The sequence below is a fragment of the Danio aesculapii genome, chromosome 17 (assembly GCF_903798145.1).
Source record: "Danio aesculapii chromosome 17, fDanAes4.1, whole genome shotgun sequence".
NCBI lineage: Eukaryota > Metazoa > Chordata > Actinopteri > Cypriniformes > Danionidae > Danio > Danio aesculapii.
The window spans coordinates 6,174,570-6,197,530 of record NC_079451.1 but is presented as its reverse complement, the minus strand read 5'-3'; the positions used below and the strand labels follow the sequence as shown (position 1 = coordinate 6,197,530).

Here is a 22,961-nt window from a genome sequence, read left to right as displayed (position 1 = left end):
CTTGTCCCTGTATGAACAGAGTAGGAGTCTGGTTCGCATTACCGGCAATAAGTCAGATTTGTTTCCAGTGCATGTTGGACTCCATCAGGGCTGCCCCTTGTCACCAATCCTATTCACAATTTTTATGGACGGAATTTCAAGGCCCAGCCTTGGGCTGGATGGGGTCCGGTTCGGGGACCACAGGATTTCATCTTTGTTATTCGCAGATGATGTTGTTCTGTTGGCTTCATCGCACATGGACCTTCAGCATGCACTGGGGCGGTTTGCTGCCGAGTGTGACGTGGCTGGGATGAGAATCAGCACCTCCAAGTCCGAGGCCATGGTGCTCCATCGGAAAAAGGTGGTTTGCCATCTCCAGGTTGGAGGAAAGTCCTTACCCCAGGTGGAGGAGTTTAAGTATGTCTGGGTTTTGTTCATGAGTGAGGGAAGGATGGAACATGAGATTGACAGGCAGATTGGTGCAGCGCCAGCAATAATGCAGTTCATTGTACTGGTCCATTGTGGTGAAGAAGAAGCTGAACTGAAAGGCAAAGCTCTCGATTTAACGGTCAATCCATGTTCCTACTCTCACCTATGGTCATGAGCTTTGGGTCATGATCGAAAGGACAAGATCTCGGATATAAGAGACCGAAATGAGTTTCCTTCGAAGGGTGGCAGGGCACACTCTTATGGATAGGGTGAGGAGCTCTGACACTCGGGAGGAGCTCGGAGTAGAGCCGCTGCTCCTCCACATCGAGAGAAGTCAGTTGAGGTGGCTCGGGCATCTGTTTCGGATGCCTCCTGGACGCCTACCTAGGGATGTGTTCCAGGCATGTCCCACCGGAAGAAGGCCTCGGGGAAGACCCAGGACACGCTGGAGGGACTATGTCTCTTGGCTGGCCTGGGAACACCTCGGGATCCCTCCTTTAACTAAATTATTCTAAAATCTTTTCCTTTTTTTTTAAATTTTGTATTTAATTTTTTTTCTATAACATATAAATTTGGGTGTACTAGTTTTTGGAACATTATCGTAAGTTATTTGGTTAGATAAGCTCCAGATTTGGCCTCAACACTGACTAATCTAATGCATATGCACAAAAATAATAGTGTATAGCTTCCTATTAAAAATATAAATTGAAAAGCTAGATTTGTGAGGTGTGTACTTATATGCTAAGCACTGTATATTGTAGGTTTCATGGGTCATGCTGCTAAAATATTCACAATACTGGACACTTCAGCCTTTGTTACCTGTAGTATACAGTATATTTAACACATTTTAATTAAACCTCATAATGCATTGAGGTCTGCTTTGACTCAGAGATGACATTTGACATTGATATTAAAAAAACAATGACATTTTGAAAATGCTTTAGGATGCTGAAAAACACATTTTCTTTTTTTATTTATATATTTGTTTGTTTGTTTGTTTGAACAATTTCTATATTTTTTACAGTCATGTTTTTGAGTAGAAATCATAGATAATATATAAATACAAATCATATATTAATCAATATTCATTCATTTTCATTTCGGCTTAGTCACCACAGCGAAGTTAACCTCCAACTTATCCAATTTATATGGTTTACGCAGTGAATGCCCTTCCAGCTGCAACCCATCGCTGGGATACATCCATACAAACTCATTCACACTCATACACTACGGACAATTTAGCTTACCCAATTCACCTGTACCGCATGTCTTTGGACTGTGGGGGAAACTGGAGCACCTGGAGGAAACCCACGCGAACACGGGGGGAACAATCAAACTCCACACAGAAACACCAACTGACCCAGCCGAGGCTCGAACCAGCAACCTTCTTGCTGTGAGGCGATCATGCTACCCACTGTGCCACTGTGACGCCTTTAATATATCAAATATTTTTTATAAATTTTCTACAATATGTCAATATATAATACATTATAAAAAAATATTTTCATGTCAATTTTTTTTTAAATATGCTTGTATATTTCTCCATATCTAATATACATTCAGGAAAGGAATTTGTTAACATAAACATGTTTGTCTGCTGAAAAAAATAATTGCATTGCATATAAAAAAACGGGAATTTTTGCAGCCTAATTATTTATAACAGTTTTCACAGTTTTAAAATATAATGTTATTATAAAATATAATGTTATTTAAATATTAATACAATCTTACTAATTCTAATAACATATAAAATATTCATATTTTATTATACTAACATACTATTCATATTTTAAGAATATTTTTATATTTATATTAAAATATTAAGTTAACTGTTTTTATAAAATAAGTTTGCATACAATTTGTGCGTCTGTAAGAGACTTTTATTCTGTTCTGTATAACATAAGCTTTTTATATATATAAAATCATCTTTTTGAGCCCTTAGCCACAATAATCATTCATAGGCTACAGTATGAGCATTTACTCACCCTATTTAAGCCATCATTTATGACACAAAATCTAACTCTAGCCCTGCTGCCTAATAATAATAATGAAGATGATCAGCGTGCAGTGATGCAGGATGGAGCCTCTGCTGTCCTCTGCTGTCTGTGATGCTCAGAGCCTCCACTGCAGTTCCACAACACGAGCGCGAACCACAGCACTACAATCTGACGATGGAGGAGCGCAGCGCGAACAAACTGCGGATTACCGAGTCGAAAATTGTCGGTGTGTATTAAAAAAGTGAACCATGATGATGATAGTGATGATGATGCTGATGCTCCAGGAATCGAGCGCGAGACCGATGATCGCTCTCATCAGATGCTGATGATGGTCGCGCGACCTGCGTGATTTCCTCCTGCTGGTAAGATCATCCCATAATAATGATTTTTACATTCAAACTCAACACACACACCACTGCCAAATTATGTCCCCTCAAAATGTGAATCTGACTGTGTTTATGCGCCGTGTAACATATTATTTATTTAACGTAAAAGCGGGAGTTGGATTATATGATGATAATATGGCCGTGTGTATTAATGTTTGATGTTGTCATTTAAACACGTCGGTTATATTTGTTAAATCTACGCGAGAAATTCCTCACGCTGATTCACGTCAAAGCGCGAGTCATTATATAGAGGTGCGGTATGTTACTTGTCTTATTAAATAGGCCTTATGTTCCCTCAGTAGTAGCACCGCAAGATGCGATTAGACTAGCAAAACGAACCGAGCGATTTTGAAGCCAGAAGTCATAACGTCAGCAGTGTCTTTAACGGGCAGGAATGACATAATGCTTTCTAGTGGTGTTTCGTTTGTGAACGAGTCGGTGCTTTTGAGCGAGTCTTTTTCAGTGAATGAATCTTTTCCCACTTACACGCACTGAATTAGCCTATATTGTTTGGTTCATTGGAGTGTCTTTCGCTGCTTTATTGTCATTATTTGACTGAGAGTGAATTAGTGTTTTAGTGTGTGGAAAACAGTTCATTAGTGGACTCATTTGTTTAATAATTCGCTGGCTAAATTCAGCATAGTTACCAGTACAACTAGTTCTGTAATATAAAGGTATGAAAAAGTCAAACATGGCCGACATATCAGATTAACCCTTATGTACAGTTGGGAATGTTTTCATCCCCTCTGGGGTGATTTTGAGTGTTAATGTGGTCATTAACTTTTACAGTGTTTCAGCTAGCAGAATGATTTAGGTGGTAAATCTTATTTTCACATATATTTTAAGAAAATGCTTTGAATTCAATGATACACTGGGCAAATTTACTACCCTTTTGTTATGTTAGGGATGAAAACTGAATTAAACTGCTGGAAAAATGCATCAGATAATTATTTTTTTCAATTTTATATTTGAAAAATATTCAAATATATTTTAAAATCTGTTAAGTAACCTCAGTCCTGATCAATGCTACTAAATTGTTTACAGGATTTTAACTCTTTAACTGACAAATTCATAAATGATTTGATGTAAAACACACAAAATGACGTATTTTCAATATAAAAAGTAATTGTGGACTGGATTTTTTTAACCTTTTATCAAAGTCTTGGACCTGTGAAAGATTAGCAAGAACATTGCCTCTGATCCATTGTTTTTGATTAATTAATACTAATAAACATCCGGTGAATGGTTAATATGACTTAACATTTCATACGGTTCCTTTTAAGGAATTTACTCGCACGCGCCCATCAGAATCGGCAGGCTAGCGCAGAAGCTCCATTGAATATACTGGGATAAAATAAATGTTCATATTTTAAAGACAATGCGGGGAAAAATGTAATTTTATGCAGTGCTTCTTGTACAATCTGAGACCAGCTTTATATCGGATATCACTCAGCCAGTGGAGGTTTTAAAGAAAACAGACCTCAAATGCGTCGAAAATGGCATACAGTTCACCGGAAGTGCTTAACCAAAGACTATAGAATACACAAGACATATCACTCGTATCTTTTTGAAAGGGGGAAAAAGTGTAATGGTCAATATGGTGAATAAAGCCCCGCCTACCAGTACAGGAGCCAATCAATAATCGCTAAATGGTGAATAAATCCCACCTTCTAGTACAGGAACAATCATCGATTGTTATAGACTGACGATACTCCAGGGGAGGGGCTCGAACCAGACGTGAGTTTCTGCTGATTTAGTGTGATTTGGACATTTAGAAATGAAACTAAAGAGACAGTTGTTATTTAATGTTATTGGTGATTCCACATATGAAGTTCAATGGTAAGCTTGGCAAGCAGTTTTGGAGAATTTGATGTTTCCCCATTCAGGCAGAAAGCCCGAGCATACTGCCCAAGAAGCGTTTCAAAGATGGCCGCTGAGTGAAATGACTTGCCTTAAAGGGACTTTGGCTTAACCCAGTTTACTGACAAATTAAAAGTCCTTCAGCATACTTCCGCATATACCCTGTTTACTGTTGGTTGGCTGTTTTTGCCCCATGGAATTCCATTATAACCACATTTGTTTGATTGCCAAACCATGACAATATATAACCATGCATTTTGATTGTTGGTGGTTTTCCCTGTTGGGAAGAGGTCAAATTTGTCATTTTACTGTTGATCATCAGTTGGCCATTTACCCTTTAGATAGGCCTGTGCAAAAAAAAGGGATTTTATTAGAGTATAACAGCATCAAAGCCAATATTGTTGCTAATCTTTCACAAGTCCAAGACTGTTATAAAAGGTTAAAAAATCCAGTCCACAATTACTTTTTATGTTGAAAATACAACATTTTGGTTTTTTTTTCACCAAATCAGTGACATCATTTGTGAATTTGGCAATTAAACAGTTAAAATCCTGTAATTTTCTAAACAACTTAGTAGTTTTGATCAGGACTGAGGTTGATTATTACATTTATGCAAAAAATAATAATTAAAAAAATAATAATCTAATGAATTTTACAGCAGTTTATTTCAGTGCATATTTTCATCCCTAACATAACAAAAGGATAGTAAATTTGAACCGTGCACAAGGGATATATTGCTGTTTTGAGTTTGAACAACATTTGAGACCAAGCAGGTTGAGGCAGTAGATATGAATAATTTTTGATGGTGTTTGAACTGATACTATTATGAACTCAGTCAGTTTTGGCAAACTAATTCAGTTTTTCGTACTCTTTCTATAGATCCATTGCTATACCAGACTAATTTAGCTAATTTAACCTCATAGATATTTATATATTCATGTCTATAACTATGATTCAACATTACAATGAAAAGAAAAATGTTTATTAAAGAATCAGTTGAGTAAATGATCATGTCTGTTTCCAAAATTGCCCTCTTAACAGGGCGCTCTTTAAGGGGACGGTCCTTAGTAGGCTAGTAGTGGTATTTAAAACCATAGAGTAGACATTTCGAGTGAACTCATTCAATACCATAGTGCACCGCAGTCTACAGACATTGCAGGCCTCGTCGCTGTGGTATTGTGGAATTACAGGGGCCGCTTATGTCGGCTACGTTGATTGTAGTAGAACTGTTGTCATTCTTTTTCAGAGGGGTTTCGCTTATTTTACAAATTTTTGATGCACAATTTTGGTCTGAACAGTACCCAAGAGTCATAGTAGCATTACACAACTAGTGCGAATTCAGAGGACGGCCACAAGGGTTAAGGTCCATTTATGACTAGGCTCTATTGACCTTATTCTTCAATGCAGAAGTGCGCCCGTTTTTGTGATTGTTTTAGAACTTCCAATTCAGCTTCCTATGGGAGAAATGACTAGAAATAATAAACTGCAGAACAAACAAGTTGTTCTACAAACAAGTGCTTGCATGATTATACAACCAAAACAGAATCATATAATAAGAAAATATCAATTTGCAACATCAAGTAGCACAACAAGCTGTTTTTAACATATAAAAGTGAATGGAAGTGAATGAGACTGAAAGTCTTGAGCCAAAAAGATTCATATGGCTGCAAAGACTCATACGGGAAGAATAAGGTGAATACTAAAATCTTCACAGGAAAAATGAATCATTTAGATTTTGTACAAACTGAATCAGTCATGTGATTTCAGTAATATATATATATATATATATATATATATATATATATATATATATATATATGTTGTTGAATCTGATTGGCTGATAACCATGCAATATTCTGCAAATAACAGCCCTCGTTCAGCCTCTTAATCCTTCACCCTTGTGTATTACTCCTCCCACATACAGGGCGGTATGGACACTCTTCAGTTTGACAAATATTGCTGCTGTTGGACAACATAATGTGCTTTTGAGGCTTTTTAGTGGAGAATGTCGTTGTTTAGATTGCAACTATGCAGTTTTTAATAAGGATAGTGCCTATTGTAAATATTTATAATTTCTGAGAGACAGTGCGTCAGCAGCCATTAGCATGTTATTGAGCAAAGATGGTTGATGTTCATACACACGATGGCGACAGAAACCGCAAAGTAAGCCCTAAAAGAAAAACAGCGTAATTTCAAACCACAGCTGATCAAATCATTATTAAACAGGTAAATGACTTTCTAAGTCGATCTCTCTCTTTTGTATGTTGCAGCGCTGTATTTATACTATAGTAATATTGTGATTTCCCGATTGCAACAGAGAAATACTGGGAAATCTCTGTAGACTAATGACATTTCATGCCGTTCAGCCTTATAATCTTGAAATGTCAGCAAAATCACCTGTTTTGTCATCACTTTAGACATTACGCTAGAAAATCATTCAAATACTAGCTCTAATGTGACGTTGGTGAATTAGTAATGGTTTCTGCTGTTCTAACGTCAGCTGCAGATGTGAGTGAATGGCAGAAAAAAGTAGTTCCTCGTACAAAAGGTTTTTTGAGGCTTTTAGTGTTTGATTTTCTTTTTTATATACACGATTATATACTCGTAGCAGTGCGATGTTTCTGTATATTGTCACTGGTGGGACACTAATATATGCCTCCCACCAGTGCCAATATACAGCCACACTGCTACTCGTGCGATATTGCTCATATATATGAAGAGTTCAGATGCAAAAACCTTGAAATTTTCTTCTAAAATGAGTATTTTTATCAGGCTTCTGTGTGTAGGTTTAGCAATTTCACATTTATGGCACAGTTTTCAAAGTAAAATAACTCAACAAAAACAAAGGAGGCAGAGAATAATGCTCATTTTCTTTGGAAATTTCAGATGGCACTTAGAGGTTTTTGATTCTGAAATCTTCATATATATATAATATGTAATACATATAACAATATGTAATACGTAGTAACATCAATAAATTTTATTGTTAAATTAACTGTTATTCTAAGTTAATTAAGGCATTAAGGCAATACAAAAGCAGCCATTCATCTGGTCTCACACAGTCCAAATTCACTCACTTGTTTTCTCTCCTTCATGTGGACTGTATTAGTGGACTAATGTATTCAACAATATTCAACAATAGGGTGCTTTCCAGCGCATCTTATGACACAACTAGTCGCCATCTACTGGCAAAACAACGTAACCTGGAAAGGATCAATAAATCAGCGAACATTCACTTCATTAAAAGATTGACGTTTCTGAGATTTATTATCATTATCTCTACCCCTAGTGTAAGTAGTGAGTAAATGTGAGTTGACGGCTGGTGTAGTGCTTTATGGTGATGTAAGACCTAAATTACACAAGAGCCCTGCACATTCATTACACTTACATCATTGTGTATATCCTACTTTACAGCCATTAATATCTGAACTTTTCCTCTGTGATGTTCTCTCTGCCTGTCACTATTAAGTGGCTTCTTAGCGGCTCTTGTTTCATTAGTTCGCAGGACGCAGCCTGTGCAGACACTATTGTCATACTTAATCAGCACTTGTGTACAGCAGGAGAACTCAGATGCCCTTTTGTGAACGGGGATTTATTCTACGCTTTGTTTTTGTATTTGTGTGTGGCTTGGATTGGGGGAAGGGTATTTTCCCGAGATGTCAACATCCCAATGTTTTTGCTTACTTACAGGAGCTTCCTGGTTCCTTTTCATCACCATATCTGAGTCTCAGCCAACCTGACAGGTGAGTGATCAAGAGTTCAGAGATTCCTGTGGAATTTTAAACTATTCAAGAGTCGTATTCTACCTTTAAGTTAACTGTTCATTAAAGGGCACCTATGATGAAAATCATCTTTAGTAAGCTGTTTAGACAGAACTGTGTGTAGGTATAGTGTACCCACAGTCATATTGGAGTGATAGAAACACAATAAGTCTCTTTTTTTATTTTCTGATGTTAAAATAGGATCTAAATCGCTCCCATTTTGAGGCCCACCGCAACGTAGGAATGCGGTTTCCCCATCCACCGAATTGATTAACAGCAACGTATTGACATGTCTCCATATTAACACGTATACTCAGATCAACCGGACAGGACATGCACAAAGCAACTGGGATTAAAAGATCTGTTCAGCCCTCTGTGATCAGCAGCACCTCAAGAATGAGTTTTAAAAGTCTAAAACATTTTTAAAACAGTGCATGTTTGTAAAAAAAAAAGACAGTATGATCGCTTGATAATCCATCACCACAGCCGCATGTCAATGCTATAATAAAAGAAAACGCTTCAATCCCAGTTTGTGGACGTTAAATCTGGTTTATTTTGTACATTAACATACCGGATATCCATACAGCAGTGGATATTAACGTGAATCCTGTCACAATTGCCGTTCAAAAACAGTGCAAACATGTGTGTGTGTGTGTGTGTGTGTGTGTGTGTGTGTGTGTGTGTGTGTGTGTGTGCAGAAAGGCTTGAATTAACTCCACGACAAATGCGTCAAATAACCATTGGGAAAGTTGCTGGCAATGCACAGTGTCGCGCCACGGAGCACCATGCATTTTAGATTTCTAAACATAGGTTTCTTTCAGGGTACACACACTGGTGCTGGAAGTCGGAAGCTGTCACTGGCGCCCAGCCATGACTCAGGACGCTGCTTATATTTCTGCCGCTCCACAGATCACCATCTGAATAGTTTCATTTTAGATATCATGCGAATGTGCACGTCTGGTGTGTGATACTTCCAACTGTCATGTGCACGCCGTGTTGCGGCGCAGAGTGGTGCATTCGGTATGTCACCTGCTTTACTGTAGTAAGGGAGATCTGCTTTGTTCTTGTCTGTCACTGTGCTGTTTATCTACGTGAGATGCATCAGAACAATACAGAGATCTCTGTGGCTCTGACACACATGTGGGAACAGTAGGCAGGGAGAACTAGCTCATTTGCATCAAAGCCACAGGCAACAAAAACAGCTACTGTGCATTTAGATTTGAAAATCCCAATGTTCAGAAAGGTATAATAAATAATGAAACTGATACTGAGAATACTGAAACTTTACAGAGACATTCTGGAGACACAAAAGACTTGTCTTAACTCTTGAAAAAGGGGTAAAATAAACAAAAAATGTAAACAGACTAGAGGTGATGAACATTTTATATTTAGGAATTTCGAAAATAAATTATAGTAACCAAAATGATCATGGTTATTATCGTTATTATCAACGTTTTGTTAAAATGAGCTGAAAATGTTCAAAAATAATTGTTACACACACTTAATGCATTTTACCAAGCTTTGAGATGAGTTTTGAGGTAATTTAAGTGTGTGTACTGTGTATATTTATTATGTATATATAAATACACAAGCAGGCATGTATATTTGAGAAAATGTTTATTTATGTTTAGATATAAAATATATATGTAAATGATACAAATTATATATATATATATATATATATATATATATATATATATATATATATATATATATATATATATATATATATATATATATATATATATATATATATATATCAATGTAACAAAATGGAATGTAACACATATATTATGTCAAAATATACTTTTATTTTGGATGCGATTAATTGCGATTAATCTTTGCCCAGTGCTACAAACAAATCAAATTTGCAGCTTAATGCAATTTTGTGACAAACAACATTAACATGGGCCCCTGCATTATGGATTTGTTTACTTATGTTTGTATTATTTCATGTAAATTGTTTTGTGTGTGTGTTTTTAGGAACATTTGACTTAAAAAAATACTTAGAAAACCACCTGACAGCGATCCATGGTTATGTTGAGTTAATGAAAATATCAAATTATGATTTTTTGACTGCTATTTGGAGTTGAATTGCACTTATTTCAATAGTATGCGGGACACACTTTAAATGAAAGTTATTTATGTTGTATAGACGATTGTGAGGGGTGTAAACAATAACAATGGTCTCAATGTATTTCCTGTTATATATTTTTAATTTCTATAGCTTCCGAGAATCCAAAAAGAGCCACATATTGATAAATAATATTATGATAGCTGTTTTAACATTAAGTTATGATTGAATTGCCTCTTGTTACATTTATGAATTAGTTTGATAACAAGCAGGAAATATTCATGGGCCAATAAAATGACCACATTGAAATGGTCTATACTGTCTAAATAAACGTGCATTTACGTTGCAGCTTTTAGCAGTTAGCTAATTGCAATGTTACAGGATTTACCATGATTTTTGAAAATCGCAATAATAAATTACGACTTTGTGATAATGAAAAATCTTGGTAAATCCTATAACATTGCGATTAGCTAATCGTTAAAGCCTGCTATGTGAATGCATGTTTATATAGACAGTATACAATTGAAAACTTGACATGGTTCTCACAGAGATCGAGACAGAGATCGAGATTGTTGGGTTGCAATTGCAATTCCTTTATCGATTCTTTTTAATGAGAGAATTATGAATATTTACAGACACATTTGAATTGCAATTTTGTTTTTGTTGTGAGTTCTGACTTATTCTGTCTTCTGTGTTATTAAATGGATGTTTTGTATTGTGTAGAATGATTGAAGAGGGAAGTAAAAGCAGCAAGTCCATGGTGGAGAAGAGACAGCTCTTCATGGAGATGAGTGAGTTACTTTCACACACACGCACGCATGCACGCACGCATGCGCGCACACACACACACACACACACACACACACACACACACACACACACACACACACACACACACACACATGCACGCACACGCACACACAGAGAGGCTTTGTCGAATGCTATTTGCCCTTCAGTGCCACAGGGCAGTAGACTGGCACAAACTAGTGTCTCTGTTTAGAAGGCAAAACTAATTTTGAGAAAATTTTGTATGAGTGTGAATGAGTGTGTATGGATGTTTCCCAGAGATGGGTTGCAGCTGGAAGGGCATATGCTGCGTAAAACATGTGCTATATGAGTTGGCAGTTCATTCCGCTGTGGCACCTCCAGTTGATAAAGGGACTAAGCCGAAAAAGAAAATGAATGAATGAATGAATGAATAAATGAATTAAAGAGTGGTTAATAGTGAGATTGGTTAATCGTTGCATCCCAGGTGTCTTTAAGGAGTGGGCCATGTCAGATATTAAAAAGCATTTGATTGGTCAAAAGAATTGATAAAAAACAGAAGTATGACGTAAAAAAGAATTATCCATTTAGGCGGAAGTGACAAACTTCAAGCTTTGGATTTTTATATCTTCTGAACGAGAATTTAGCCACTGTTTTGGAGCACACTCAGTTGTAGATATCCTTAAGACTTAAGTGTATTGATACCAACATCTAAAAAACTTTATTTTGATTGCACAGGGGCTTTAACAGGTAGCTATCACCATATTGGTGTGCAAAAGAGCAGCTATGACATTTTTCAAAATGTCTCTTTTTCTATACCATGGAGGAAGAAAGTCGTATATAATGGAAACAACATAAGAGTCAATAAAATAATGTCAACATTTGAATTTTGTGTGTGAAAATGACAAAACTGATGCATGTAATTTTACCCAGGGGCTCAAAACTTTGATGTCATTCGCCTCTCAACGTACAGGACAGCATGTAAGCTACGATTTGTCCAGAAACGCTGCAACCGTAAGTCTTTCATTTGAATGTGTCACTGAATCCTCTTGTTTAGCAAGTAAATTTGTTCTAGTGTGGGGGAAAAATCAACAAAATTCATCCATTATTTATTCTGGATCAGTGTTTCCCAGCCGTGTTCACAAAGGCACACCAACAGCACACATTTTCAACCTTTCCCTATTCAAACACACCTGAATCAACTCATCAGAACATAAGAAGAGATTCCAAAACCTGAAGTTAATGGTGACATCCAAAATATGTAAAGTTGGTGTACCTCCAGGAACAGAGTTGGGAAACACTGCTCTTGATCATCTCACCTGTTAACTTCTCCTGTCGCAGTTCACCTAGTGGACGTGTGGAACATGATCGAAGCCTTTCGCGACAACGGGTTGAGCACGCTAGACCACAACGCCGAGATTAACGTGTCCCGCCTGGAGACCATTTTGTCCTCAATCTTCTACCAGCTCAACAAGCGGCTGCCCACCACGCACCAGATAAACGTGGAGCAGTCCATCGGCCTGCTGCTAAACTTCATCGTGGCCACTTATGACAGGTGTGTTGTTAGTAAAGGAGATTTGTTTTTCTCTCAGGGGGTCCCTAGTGGCAGAATGTCCCTGCAAACCTGATGGACAGTGAGTCATACAGTGTGCATCGTGACAAGAGTGAGTGTTTGGATGGCATATGCCCCGCTCCAAAACATAGTGAGCTGTCTATGGAGACTGCATTTAAAGGGATTGTAAACACACTTAAGCTGTGGAGGGTGTTACAAAAGCTATGCAGTTTAATCATGTCGTTCGCTAATAAGCTGCACGTTGTTGTGGATAAATTTTAAAGGTCCATTTATGTCAAGGATGATAATTATATTAATTAAGAAGCTGCTGTAAATATAAAGAATAGTCCACACCACAGATATCATAATAAAGGCACAGAGGAATCATAACACTGGAATCATTTTTTCAGAGTGTTTTTCCTTCCAGCTGCCAAATGATAATAAAACTGAGTAAATCAATATGCATCCTGCTTTAAAGAGCTCTCACATTTAAAGTGGCAATAATAAACAGAACGATGTTGTGCTTTGGTGTGGTGGTAATATAATTATCATTATAGTTGTAGTTCTTGGTGTATATGAGCTCTAAAGGATCAGTCTCTTTTACTATTGTTCAGTGGTTTGTTTTTGCAGACAAAATCCAGTTATTTCAACAGAAATCCACTAAATCTAAGAGGCTGTTTGCTTGATGCAGACTTAAATTAAGAAGTGTATGCATTTCATGTGGAAAAACGATATACATTTAGTTCCTATGACTTAATTTGTGGCTTAATTATTCACAATGTTGTGCTTCGTTAATATAATTATCCTTATGTAAAAGAAGCCTAAAGGATGAGTCACTTTTACCATTGTTAAGTGATTTGTTTTTGCAGACAAAATCTCGTTATTTCGACAGGAATCCAAGGAAAGTCTAAATGAAAAACTATTTGCATTTGATATGGAAAAATAGGGTGTACATTTACTCCTTTGACTTTATTTGTGGCTTAATTAATTCCCTGCTAGGGCGACACGGTGGCGCAGTGGTGTAGCGCTGTTGCCTCACAGCAAGAATGTCGCTGGTTCAAGCCTTGGCTGGGTCAGTTGGCATTTGTGTGTGATGAATTTGCATGTTCTCCCTGTGTTTGTGTGGGTTTCCTCTGGGTGCTTCGGTTTCTCCCACAAATCCAAACACATGTGAACAAGTGAATTGGGTATGCTAAAATTGACTGCAGTGAATGAGTATAGGTGTTTCCCAGTGTTGGGTTGCGGCTTGAAGAGCAATCGCTACGTAAAACATATGCTGGATAAGTTGGTGGTTCATTCCACTGTGGCCACCCCAGATTAATAAAGGGACTAAGCCGAAAAGAAAATGAATGAATGAATAATTCCCAGCTAACAATTTTAGCTTCTAAAAATGATCCCATTAAGTTAATTCATTCACTCATTTTTTCTTTGGCTTAGTTCCTTATTTATCAGGGGTCACCACAGCGGAATGAACCACCAACTATTCCAGCATATGTTTTAAATGCCCATCCAGCCGCAACCCAGTACTGGGAAACACCCTACACTCTCACACTCATACACTATGGCCAATTTTCCTTCATTAATTTTCCTTTGGCTTAGTCTCTAATTTATCAGCGGTCACCACAGCGGAATGTACCGCCAATAATTATGGCATATGTTTTACACAGCGGATGCCCTTACAGCTGCAAACCAGTACTGGGAAACACCCATACATTCTCATTCACACACACACTCATACAGGAGCATAGCGGACATTTTAAATGTCCCCCCGGTTGCTACGCCCCTTCACTCATACACTAAAGCCAATTTTCTTTACCCTATTCACCTGTACTGTATGACTTTGGACTGTGGGGGAAAACGAAGCACTCTGAGGAAACCCATGTGAACACGGGGAGAACATGCAAACTCCACACAGAAATGCCAAGTGGCCCAGCCGGGACTTGAACTAGCAGCCTTCTTGCTGTAAGGCGACAGTGCTGACCAGTGAGCCACCATGCCACCCAGCCTATTAAGTTATATAGCGTAATTTTAACATTTGAAATGTCCTGTTTTGTTTTTGACAATGTATTAAAGTTATTTTTTGGCTTTAAGAATGTTACTCAACATCTTTTCAGTCTCATGTTATATTCATGTTCTCAGATCGTTATGTAAAACATTGTTAGAACATTCCATCCACATTATATTAATGTTCTTAAGAACTTTTCTCTACCTTCACTGTAAAAGAATACAGGGTTCCACACAATCGCTTCATGTTAACTTAATCTTTTTCTTTTTACAAATTTAAGTAGATTGAAAGTAAAACAATTAAGTTCCCCCATAAAACATTAGAATTGTGTTGATTCAACTAATTTAAAATAAGTAGTTTGAACAAAGAACAAAAGCAATTTTTTTAGAATGTTGTTCAAAATGCTATTAGAACATTCCATTCATACTATATTAATGTTCTTAGAATTATTTTCTATCAACTTTACGAGAGTGTTCCAGAAACATTATTTAAGAAAATAATTATTTTAACAACTTTTAAGAAATCTTACTGAATGTTCTCTGAATGTTTCATGTTAGCCGAGTTTATGTTTAAAACGTATTTGTTCCTTCATTTAAGATAAATCATAGCCATTTTGTTCTAATTTGTTTCTCTGTTGACTTTTATGTTCATTTAGTTATCTCAAGATTATAAAGTATGAAAAATCAGTGCTCATATTCAGATTTGCATCGTTTTGTTGTTTTGAAAGATTAATTTAAAGCAATAGATGATGGTAGAGCTACTCTAAATATATGAATGAATGAAATTTAAGAATTGCTTTTATTGTGTAATATTGTACACCCAAAACCTTTTACAATTATATGAGTTTGTCTCCACCAAACAACTCCAGTGTGCAGCTAGATAGCTTTATCTAGCAAGATAAAAGTCTGTTAATAATCTTTATTAAGGTTGACGGCGTTGCGTTTTTAAATAAATATTTTTAATACACACTTAACAAAACTAACAAATAATAAAAGTGAAAAAAAGGAAGCATAAATAGCAATATTTGTCAATAAATAAAAAGTATACACATGGACTCAAATGAACATTTACATGAATCCTTAACTAAATCGTTTGCTAATTTAAAGCCAAGACCTCCAAACATGAAAATCTTTGTGCAAGGGACCCTCATGCTCAAATTTAAATAACATCTGTGCCATTTTTTCCATGTATCATGTTAGATTTATTTTTGTTTCATTATTTTCTTCATAAAAATTTATTTAATAAGTTATTTTCATTTTATTTATGTGTTTATTGCACATTTTCCCGTAGTGCTTACTTTGAAAACCCGAGTTGAAGGACATTTCCCTGTTTGTAAAGCTTTGTGATAAAAAAGGCAATTACACTTGAATAGAAATCGAAAAACAACAACAAAATGCACTATAACAAAAACAGCTAACTTAATGGATACCTACCTATACATGTAGTTACAATATTTTCATTTAGTCTAGTTAGTTCTTAGCACAGATTTTCTAGGATTGCTCAAAGCCAGAGTGCTTATAAGTGTAGGTATTTAGTTTTGGGACTGTAGGCCTTTTAGCGCTGTCAACAATTTGTAGTCAAACATGTTCTGTTTGCAACCATAATCCAAATAATTGTATGTAAGAGTACAAAGACTTGTATAATGCAGACACTGGCTGGAATTTAAATAACCTGTTGGCTTTGTGTTGTTATAACCAAACGTCTTCTGATAATGTGTTGTTTGTGTTTCAGTGAAGGCCATGGGAAACTCACAGTGTTTGCTATGAAGGCAATGCTAGCTACGATGTGTGGCGGTAAAATACTGGATAAATTACGTTGTGAGTATAATGCCATTTATACAGATATTCAACAGTGACACCATGAATATTTTCAGGCATAAAGAAGAGTTCAAAGGCAATGCTAAATCATTGTTTATTAGCATTAAGTGTAAATTCTCATTTCAGGCTCACTTTAAGGCTAACAACATAGCTACCATAGCCACATAAAGCTAACATTTTAATCTATTCTATCTAAACTGTGAGTTTAAATCCAGTTTTAAAGAATATGAGGCCATAAAAGTCTCATTTGGAGCCATGTATACAAGCTCTTATCATACAATAACAAACAAGGGCTTTTATGACAAACGTTTCACTGAGAGTTTGGCTCCCTCTTCTGTTCACGATATGTATTGCACTTCCCAAAATAATTTTTATATTAGCCAAATATTCATTAATAAAGTTATTAAAATGCATTTCAACACAAATCTAAAATAAAACAAGTTTTATAATTTCAGAAAACTTTCATATTTGTTGTTAAATTGTGTCACTCTACAGCAATTGGTATCAAAATATTTCTTGAATTTTACATTTATTTTGGTTCATTATTAATAACATGTAATGTGTTTTTTGAGCTAAAGGTTAAACTATAAAGACTTTTTTCCCAGCCTGCTTTGCTCATATTTAACAATATTAGTGGAGGTGGCTGAAAATGAAGCACTGTTTTTGTTTTGAAATATTCTTTCTACAACATGACATAACTTAAAATCTTTCCCTTTCTCTATCAGATGTATTTTCCCAGATCTCAGACTCCAACGGGGTGATGGTCTTTGCCAAATTTGACCAGTTCTTGAGGGAGGTGTTGAAGCTCCCGACGGCAGTGTTCGAGGGCCCTTCGTTCGGCTACACCGAGCACTCCGTGAGAACATGCTTCCCTCAGCAGGTGAGAACACTAATCTGCTTCTGACCGCAGAAAGAGTCTCTTTAAAACGATCGGCATCTCATTCAAACTGTCTCAGAGACTTAGAGGCTTTCTCTGAAAGTGTCTTATCTGTTCTTTGCCAGAAGAAGATCTTGCTGAATACGTTTTTGGATGTGTTGATGGCAGATCCACCCCCGCAGTGCCTCGTATGGCTACCTCTCATGCACCGACTCGCTAATGTAGAGAATGGTACGTGCTGCATTTGTGTGCATATGTGTGTATGTTTTTAATGGGAAATTAAAGCTCTTTTCATTAGATGTAATGGGTGTGAGCAAAATAAAATATATATTTTTGTGTGTCTCTTTACATGCAAATGAGCTGCTGCTTTCCTTATGAGGGCGGAGACTTTACAGACACTCTAAAAATAAAAGAACAACCAATTACTAATTACAAATGACATGACAACATTTGTAATCAGTTATATGATCTCTTAGATTACGCTTTCTTGCTAACATAATCGGATTACTTTTGGATTTCATTTTGATTACTTTTGTGCTGGCCATTTTCATGTAACATATATTAAAGTAGGATAATCTTTTAAAATACAGATGTACAGTACAGAGATGGGAAGAAACGAATTATAAATACTTTGTTACTGTACTTAAGTAGATTTTTTTCTGGTATCAGTACTTTACTCAACTACTTATTTTTCTGAGAACTTTTTACTTTTACTCCTTACATTTTTGCACAAATATCTGTATCTGTACTGTGCTTTCTACTTGTTACTTTCATTTAAATGTGTTTTGGGGCTCGATCTATATTATATTTCTTGTCATTGTGCAATTTAAACACCTTTTTATACAATTTTTTGTCATTATGCACTGCAGTGCGCTGCTTTTTCAACCTCTAATCACGCACCCTAACTAGGCTTGTTTATTAATCTTACAGATCAGATTACAGGTAAAAAAGAGACACATTCCTGTTCAAATCTTGCATTTAAATGGGGTTAGGCTAAAATGTTTTGTCCACTTTCAATCATGGTGAACTGTACTTCTCTGATCTTTCAATCTAATACTGCGGAAAAAAAAACAATCATGTGCTTTTTGTCGATGTTTGTATAGTTATCAGGCTACTAAAACAATGAAATACTTTATGAATGCGTTATGCATTGAGATTTATTCCCTTTGCTTCCAACGAGTTCACATTTACTAGTACAGAATCTATACTGTTTTATAGTTTAACGTGCATTATATACACTAGTCAGGGTGCGAGTCATACATCGACTATAGGGGGGTCAGCTATTTTTAGTAGCTTGTGTAATAAATATGCGTGCTTCAGTGAACCAAATTCATAAATTTATTTCAATTAGCCTACATTTCATTGGATGTTCAAACTTATTTAAGTTTTCAGTGTTTTGAGGTATGTGTGTGAAAGCTGTGTGTGTGTTTGGATCCCGCAGTCTTCCATCCAGTGGAATGTTCATACTGCCGGAGTGAGAGCATGATGGGTTTTCGGTACCGCTGCCAGCAGTGCCATGGCTACCAGCTTTGTCAGAGCTGCTTCTGGCGCGGTCATGCCAGTGGCCCTCATAGCAACCAGCACCAGATGAAGGAGCACTCATCATGGGTACGTACTGTCATGCAGTTTTGGTTACTAATTAAAGTAAGTAGGATTAGTAGAGTGTATTCTGTGATGAATAGTGGCTGGATGTACTTTTTTTTTTTAGTTGTCACACTTAAATCGGACCTTTTATGCCCCTTTTCACAAGATGTAAAATAAGTCTCTGATGTCCCTAGAGTGTATATTTGAAGTTTAAGCACAAAATACTATCAAATCATTTTTCATAACTCTTTGAATCTAGCTTTGATCCAAATTTGGCTGTTTTGGTGACTGTCACTTTAAATTCAAATGAGATTGTGCTCTTTTCAAAAGAGGGCGGAGCTAAAATGATGGAAGCCCTGATATTATCTTTAGCAAGTATGGTGTGAAACCTCTAATGGCAGACAGCGTCTTCTCACTCAGGGCTGTCTATGCTAAGGAGGGATTAATCGTCACTTCTGGGCGGGGCTATTTCCCTCGGATTACATGTACAAAGAGAGAATGTCAATCAAAGAGTTTCTGTTTTCATGAATGAATGTTATGAGATTTTGGATTTTATGAAGTGTGATTATAAAAGATAGAATTAATTAGTGTTTACGACTAGAGGCTGGCTATATTAACATGCTGGTGCCACACAACTGTGTTTAAACCCCCTATAAAAGTGATTTTTGCATAATGGGTCACCTTTAAAAGAAAACTCTTAAGAATCTACCCACATTTTTGATTCCTTAATCTATCTTACAGTCATTCTTAAACACAAATTTATATAAATCTATAGAGTTCCTCTTTAAGACACCTCACACTATTACTGTCGTGTAAAGTGTTGGGGAGGTTACTCTGGAAATGTAGTAGATTACAGATTACAAATTACCATATTTAAAATGAAATAAGTAGTGTACCTTTTCAATTACTTTATAAAAGTAAAGTAACTGATTACATCTGATTACTTTTTGATTACTTTTAAGTTTCTAATAAATATTTTCAACTAAATAATTTTCAAGCATTTATACCAAGCAGGTGTGACCTCACAGTAGCTCTGTTTACTGTTAGAATTTCAAAATCTTTCATCACCTGAATTAAGACTATTTTAATTTAAATTTAAAGTACAGCCACCATGAAACCAGACCTTATAACAAAAAAAATTGTCTACTGTTGTTACAAAATCTAAATTTTGCTTATTGAATATATTTTTACAACTCTTTATTAATAAATCGCACTACATAATGTAGTATCATTAGTAACTGTCATGAACTAATAGTAATTACCCTAGTATACTTCAGCCGTTACTACAGTAAACTATATACAGTTGAAGTCAGAATTATTAGCCCCCCTGAATTATTAGCCCCTCCCTGTTTATTCCCCCCCCCCAATTTCTGTTTAATGGAGAGATTTTTTCAACACATTTCTAAACATAATAGTTTTAATAACTTATTTTTAATAACTGATTTATTTGATCTTTGCCATGATGACAGTAAATAATATTTGACTAGATATTTTTCAAAACACTTCTATACAGCTTAAAGTGACATTTAAAGGCTTAACTAGGTTAATTAGTAATTAGGCAAGTTATTGTATAATGATGATTTGTTCTGTAGACAGTTAAAAAAAATTGTTTAAAGGGGCTAATAATATTGACCTTAAAATGGTTCATAAAAAATTAAAAACTGCTTTCATTCAAGCTGAAATAAAACAAATAAGACATTTTTTTCTCCAGAAGAAAAAATATTATCAGACATACTGTGAACATTTCTTTGCTCTGTTAAACATCATTTGGGAAATATTTAAAAAAGAAAAAAAAAAAATTAAAGGGGGGCTAATAATTCTGACTTCAACTGTATATATAGACCTCCTCTCCCTCAGTCCTCTTTCCATAAAGCAAATTTCTTGTGTTAGCCTAATTGATTGGCGACATCACCCACCAGAGTGAGAGGTGGCAGTAACGCACCTAAGTTTGTTGTCGACCACCGAAAAACAGGAAGAAGAAAAAATCATCATTCTCGCCATCATATGGATTTATTTTCATTGGCCTGACACCGGCCTCAAAGTAAATGTAGCTTGTGTGGACGCTACTACGCTACTTGACTAATAAAATAAATAAAAACACCACTGAAAAGCTTTTTGATTTATAAAGTACGACGCTACCGCCATGCTACTGAGAAATGTACTTAGGCTAGTATCATTACTGCTTGTAGCGACGGTACTGCCCAACACTGTTAATGTTGGTGCCCTGAATTTCACAAACTGATAACTTTGTGAGTCATAATGTATCATTCAAAATGAAAGGGTCTGTTTTTATTTCTGTACAGTCACAATAACGACAAAAACTATTATAAAACAAAGAAAGGCTAGGTTACATACCTGCAGATGCTTCAGGTTCGACATTGAAGCCTTGGATATCGAAAGTATTTTAGCAGCTGGCAAATAAATTTTGCACTGAACTGTTGTATTTGTGTCATTCTCTGATTTCAGGGTGAAATTATATTTAAAATTTCTAGCAACGAAATGCAGTTTTAACACTCGCCATGGTGGCAGCTGTCAGACTGCCTGTAGTAGCCTAATGCTTTCTGCAAGTGCACAGCAAATTCAGACAGAAAAAACAGTCTTTGATAAATGGCCTTAGCAGAAGGCATCGTGCATATCAAAAACAGTCAAAGCAACAGATTAATATTATTCAACATATGCCAGATTTTGTAAGAAATTTTTTGATGTAACACTATTTGTAATCTTTTACATTTTCATTAATTACACATTTTTTCTCAGTAACTGTAATGAATTTCTGTTACATTTATTTTGTAATCAAATTACGTAACGCCGTTACATGTAACTTGTTACTCCCAACACTGACCATGTATCACTTTTCCACGACATTTTGCGACAAGTTTCACACAAATGGCAACAAAACATCAAGTGATTTGTGGGAGATTTGTATCTGCCATCATCTGTTTGCATGAAAAGAACAACAAATTATATACTGCATATATGTTGCTATCATAAAATTAACAATGAAAACCAAAACTTTACTTGGTATCATAACTGTATGTTGATACCTGAAATTCTGGAGGGGCTGTCAGATGGTGTTAAAATGTAATGCCGTGTGTTTAATTGATGTATGTATTGTAACATGCAATGCAAGGACATGAAAGGATTTTTCTAAAAGCAACTCATGTTAATAATAATAATAACAATAATAATTCCTTACATTTTATATAGTGCTTTTCTAGACACTCAAAGCGCTTTACACAATTGTGGGAATCTCCTCATCCACGATGTTGACATCCTAATCATAGTATTGTCTTATTCAGGATAAGGTACATATAATTAGATTACTGATGCCCATGTGAACATGTACCCCATTTTTAAAGGTGTAGAGAGTTCATCCGAAAATGGATTAATCATTTACTCACCCTCATGTCATTACAAACCTGTATTAATCAATTTTATTCTGTGAAAGGAGATGTTGTGCGTATAATAAATGTGGATGGTGATTCATAGTGCTTTAAAATGACAAAGAAATATATCATAAAGGCGTATTGTTATAATACTCTATATCCAGTGTGTTCAGTGGCTTTGTTGGAGGAACAGACCTAAATTGAAGTCATTTATCACAGAAACTCCCAATGGTTCAATATGGAGTTGCATCAAAATGGAAATTCATGGCAAAACTTACATTTATGGACATACAATTAGACTTTGGAAAAAATGTATATATATATTTATTCTAAATACTAAAAATGATAATAATAATAATAATAATAATACATTTATTGGTTAAATTTAACAGTATAATGCTGTTTTAGAGTGATTAAAGAGCCCCTATTATGCATTATAAAAGATACAATTTTGGTTTTGGGGGTCTCCAACAACAGGCTGATATGCAT

General features: G+C 35.8%; 1 protein-coding gene across 4 annotated transcripts in view; it reads left to right on the top strand.

Moving 5' to 3' along the window:
- Window positions 1–2,533: 2,533 nt before the first annotated feature.
- Window positions 2,534–22,961, top strand: part of dtnbb (dystrobrevin, beta b) — an 81,159-nt gene continuing 60,731 nt past the window's right edge. For 3 of the 4 annotated variants that reach the window (XM_056477570.1, XM_056477572.1, XM_056477573.1), the window contains exons 1-9: window positions 2,534–2,767; window positions 8,342–8,394; window positions 11,210–11,277; window positions 12,185–12,265; window positions 12,593–12,806; window positions 16,540–16,625; window positions 17,351–17,505; window positions 17,628–17,733; window positions 18,944–19,110. In XM_056477570.1, coding sequence (XP_056333545.1) covers window positions 11,211–11,277; window positions 12,185–12,265; window positions 12,593–12,806; window positions 16,540–16,625; window positions 17,351–17,505; window positions 17,628–17,733; window positions 18,944–19,110 — 876 coding nt within the window. In that variant the 5' untranslated portion in view covers window positions 2,534–2,767; window positions 8,342–8,394; window position 11,210. The remainder of the gene's footprint in view (window positions 2,768–8,341; window positions 8,395–11,209; window positions 11,278–12,184; window positions 12,266–12,592; window positions 12,807–16,539; window positions 16,626–17,350; window positions 17,506–17,627; window positions 17,734–18,943; window positions 19,111–22,961) is intronic. The other variant, XM_056477571.1, reaches the window with a different exon arrangement.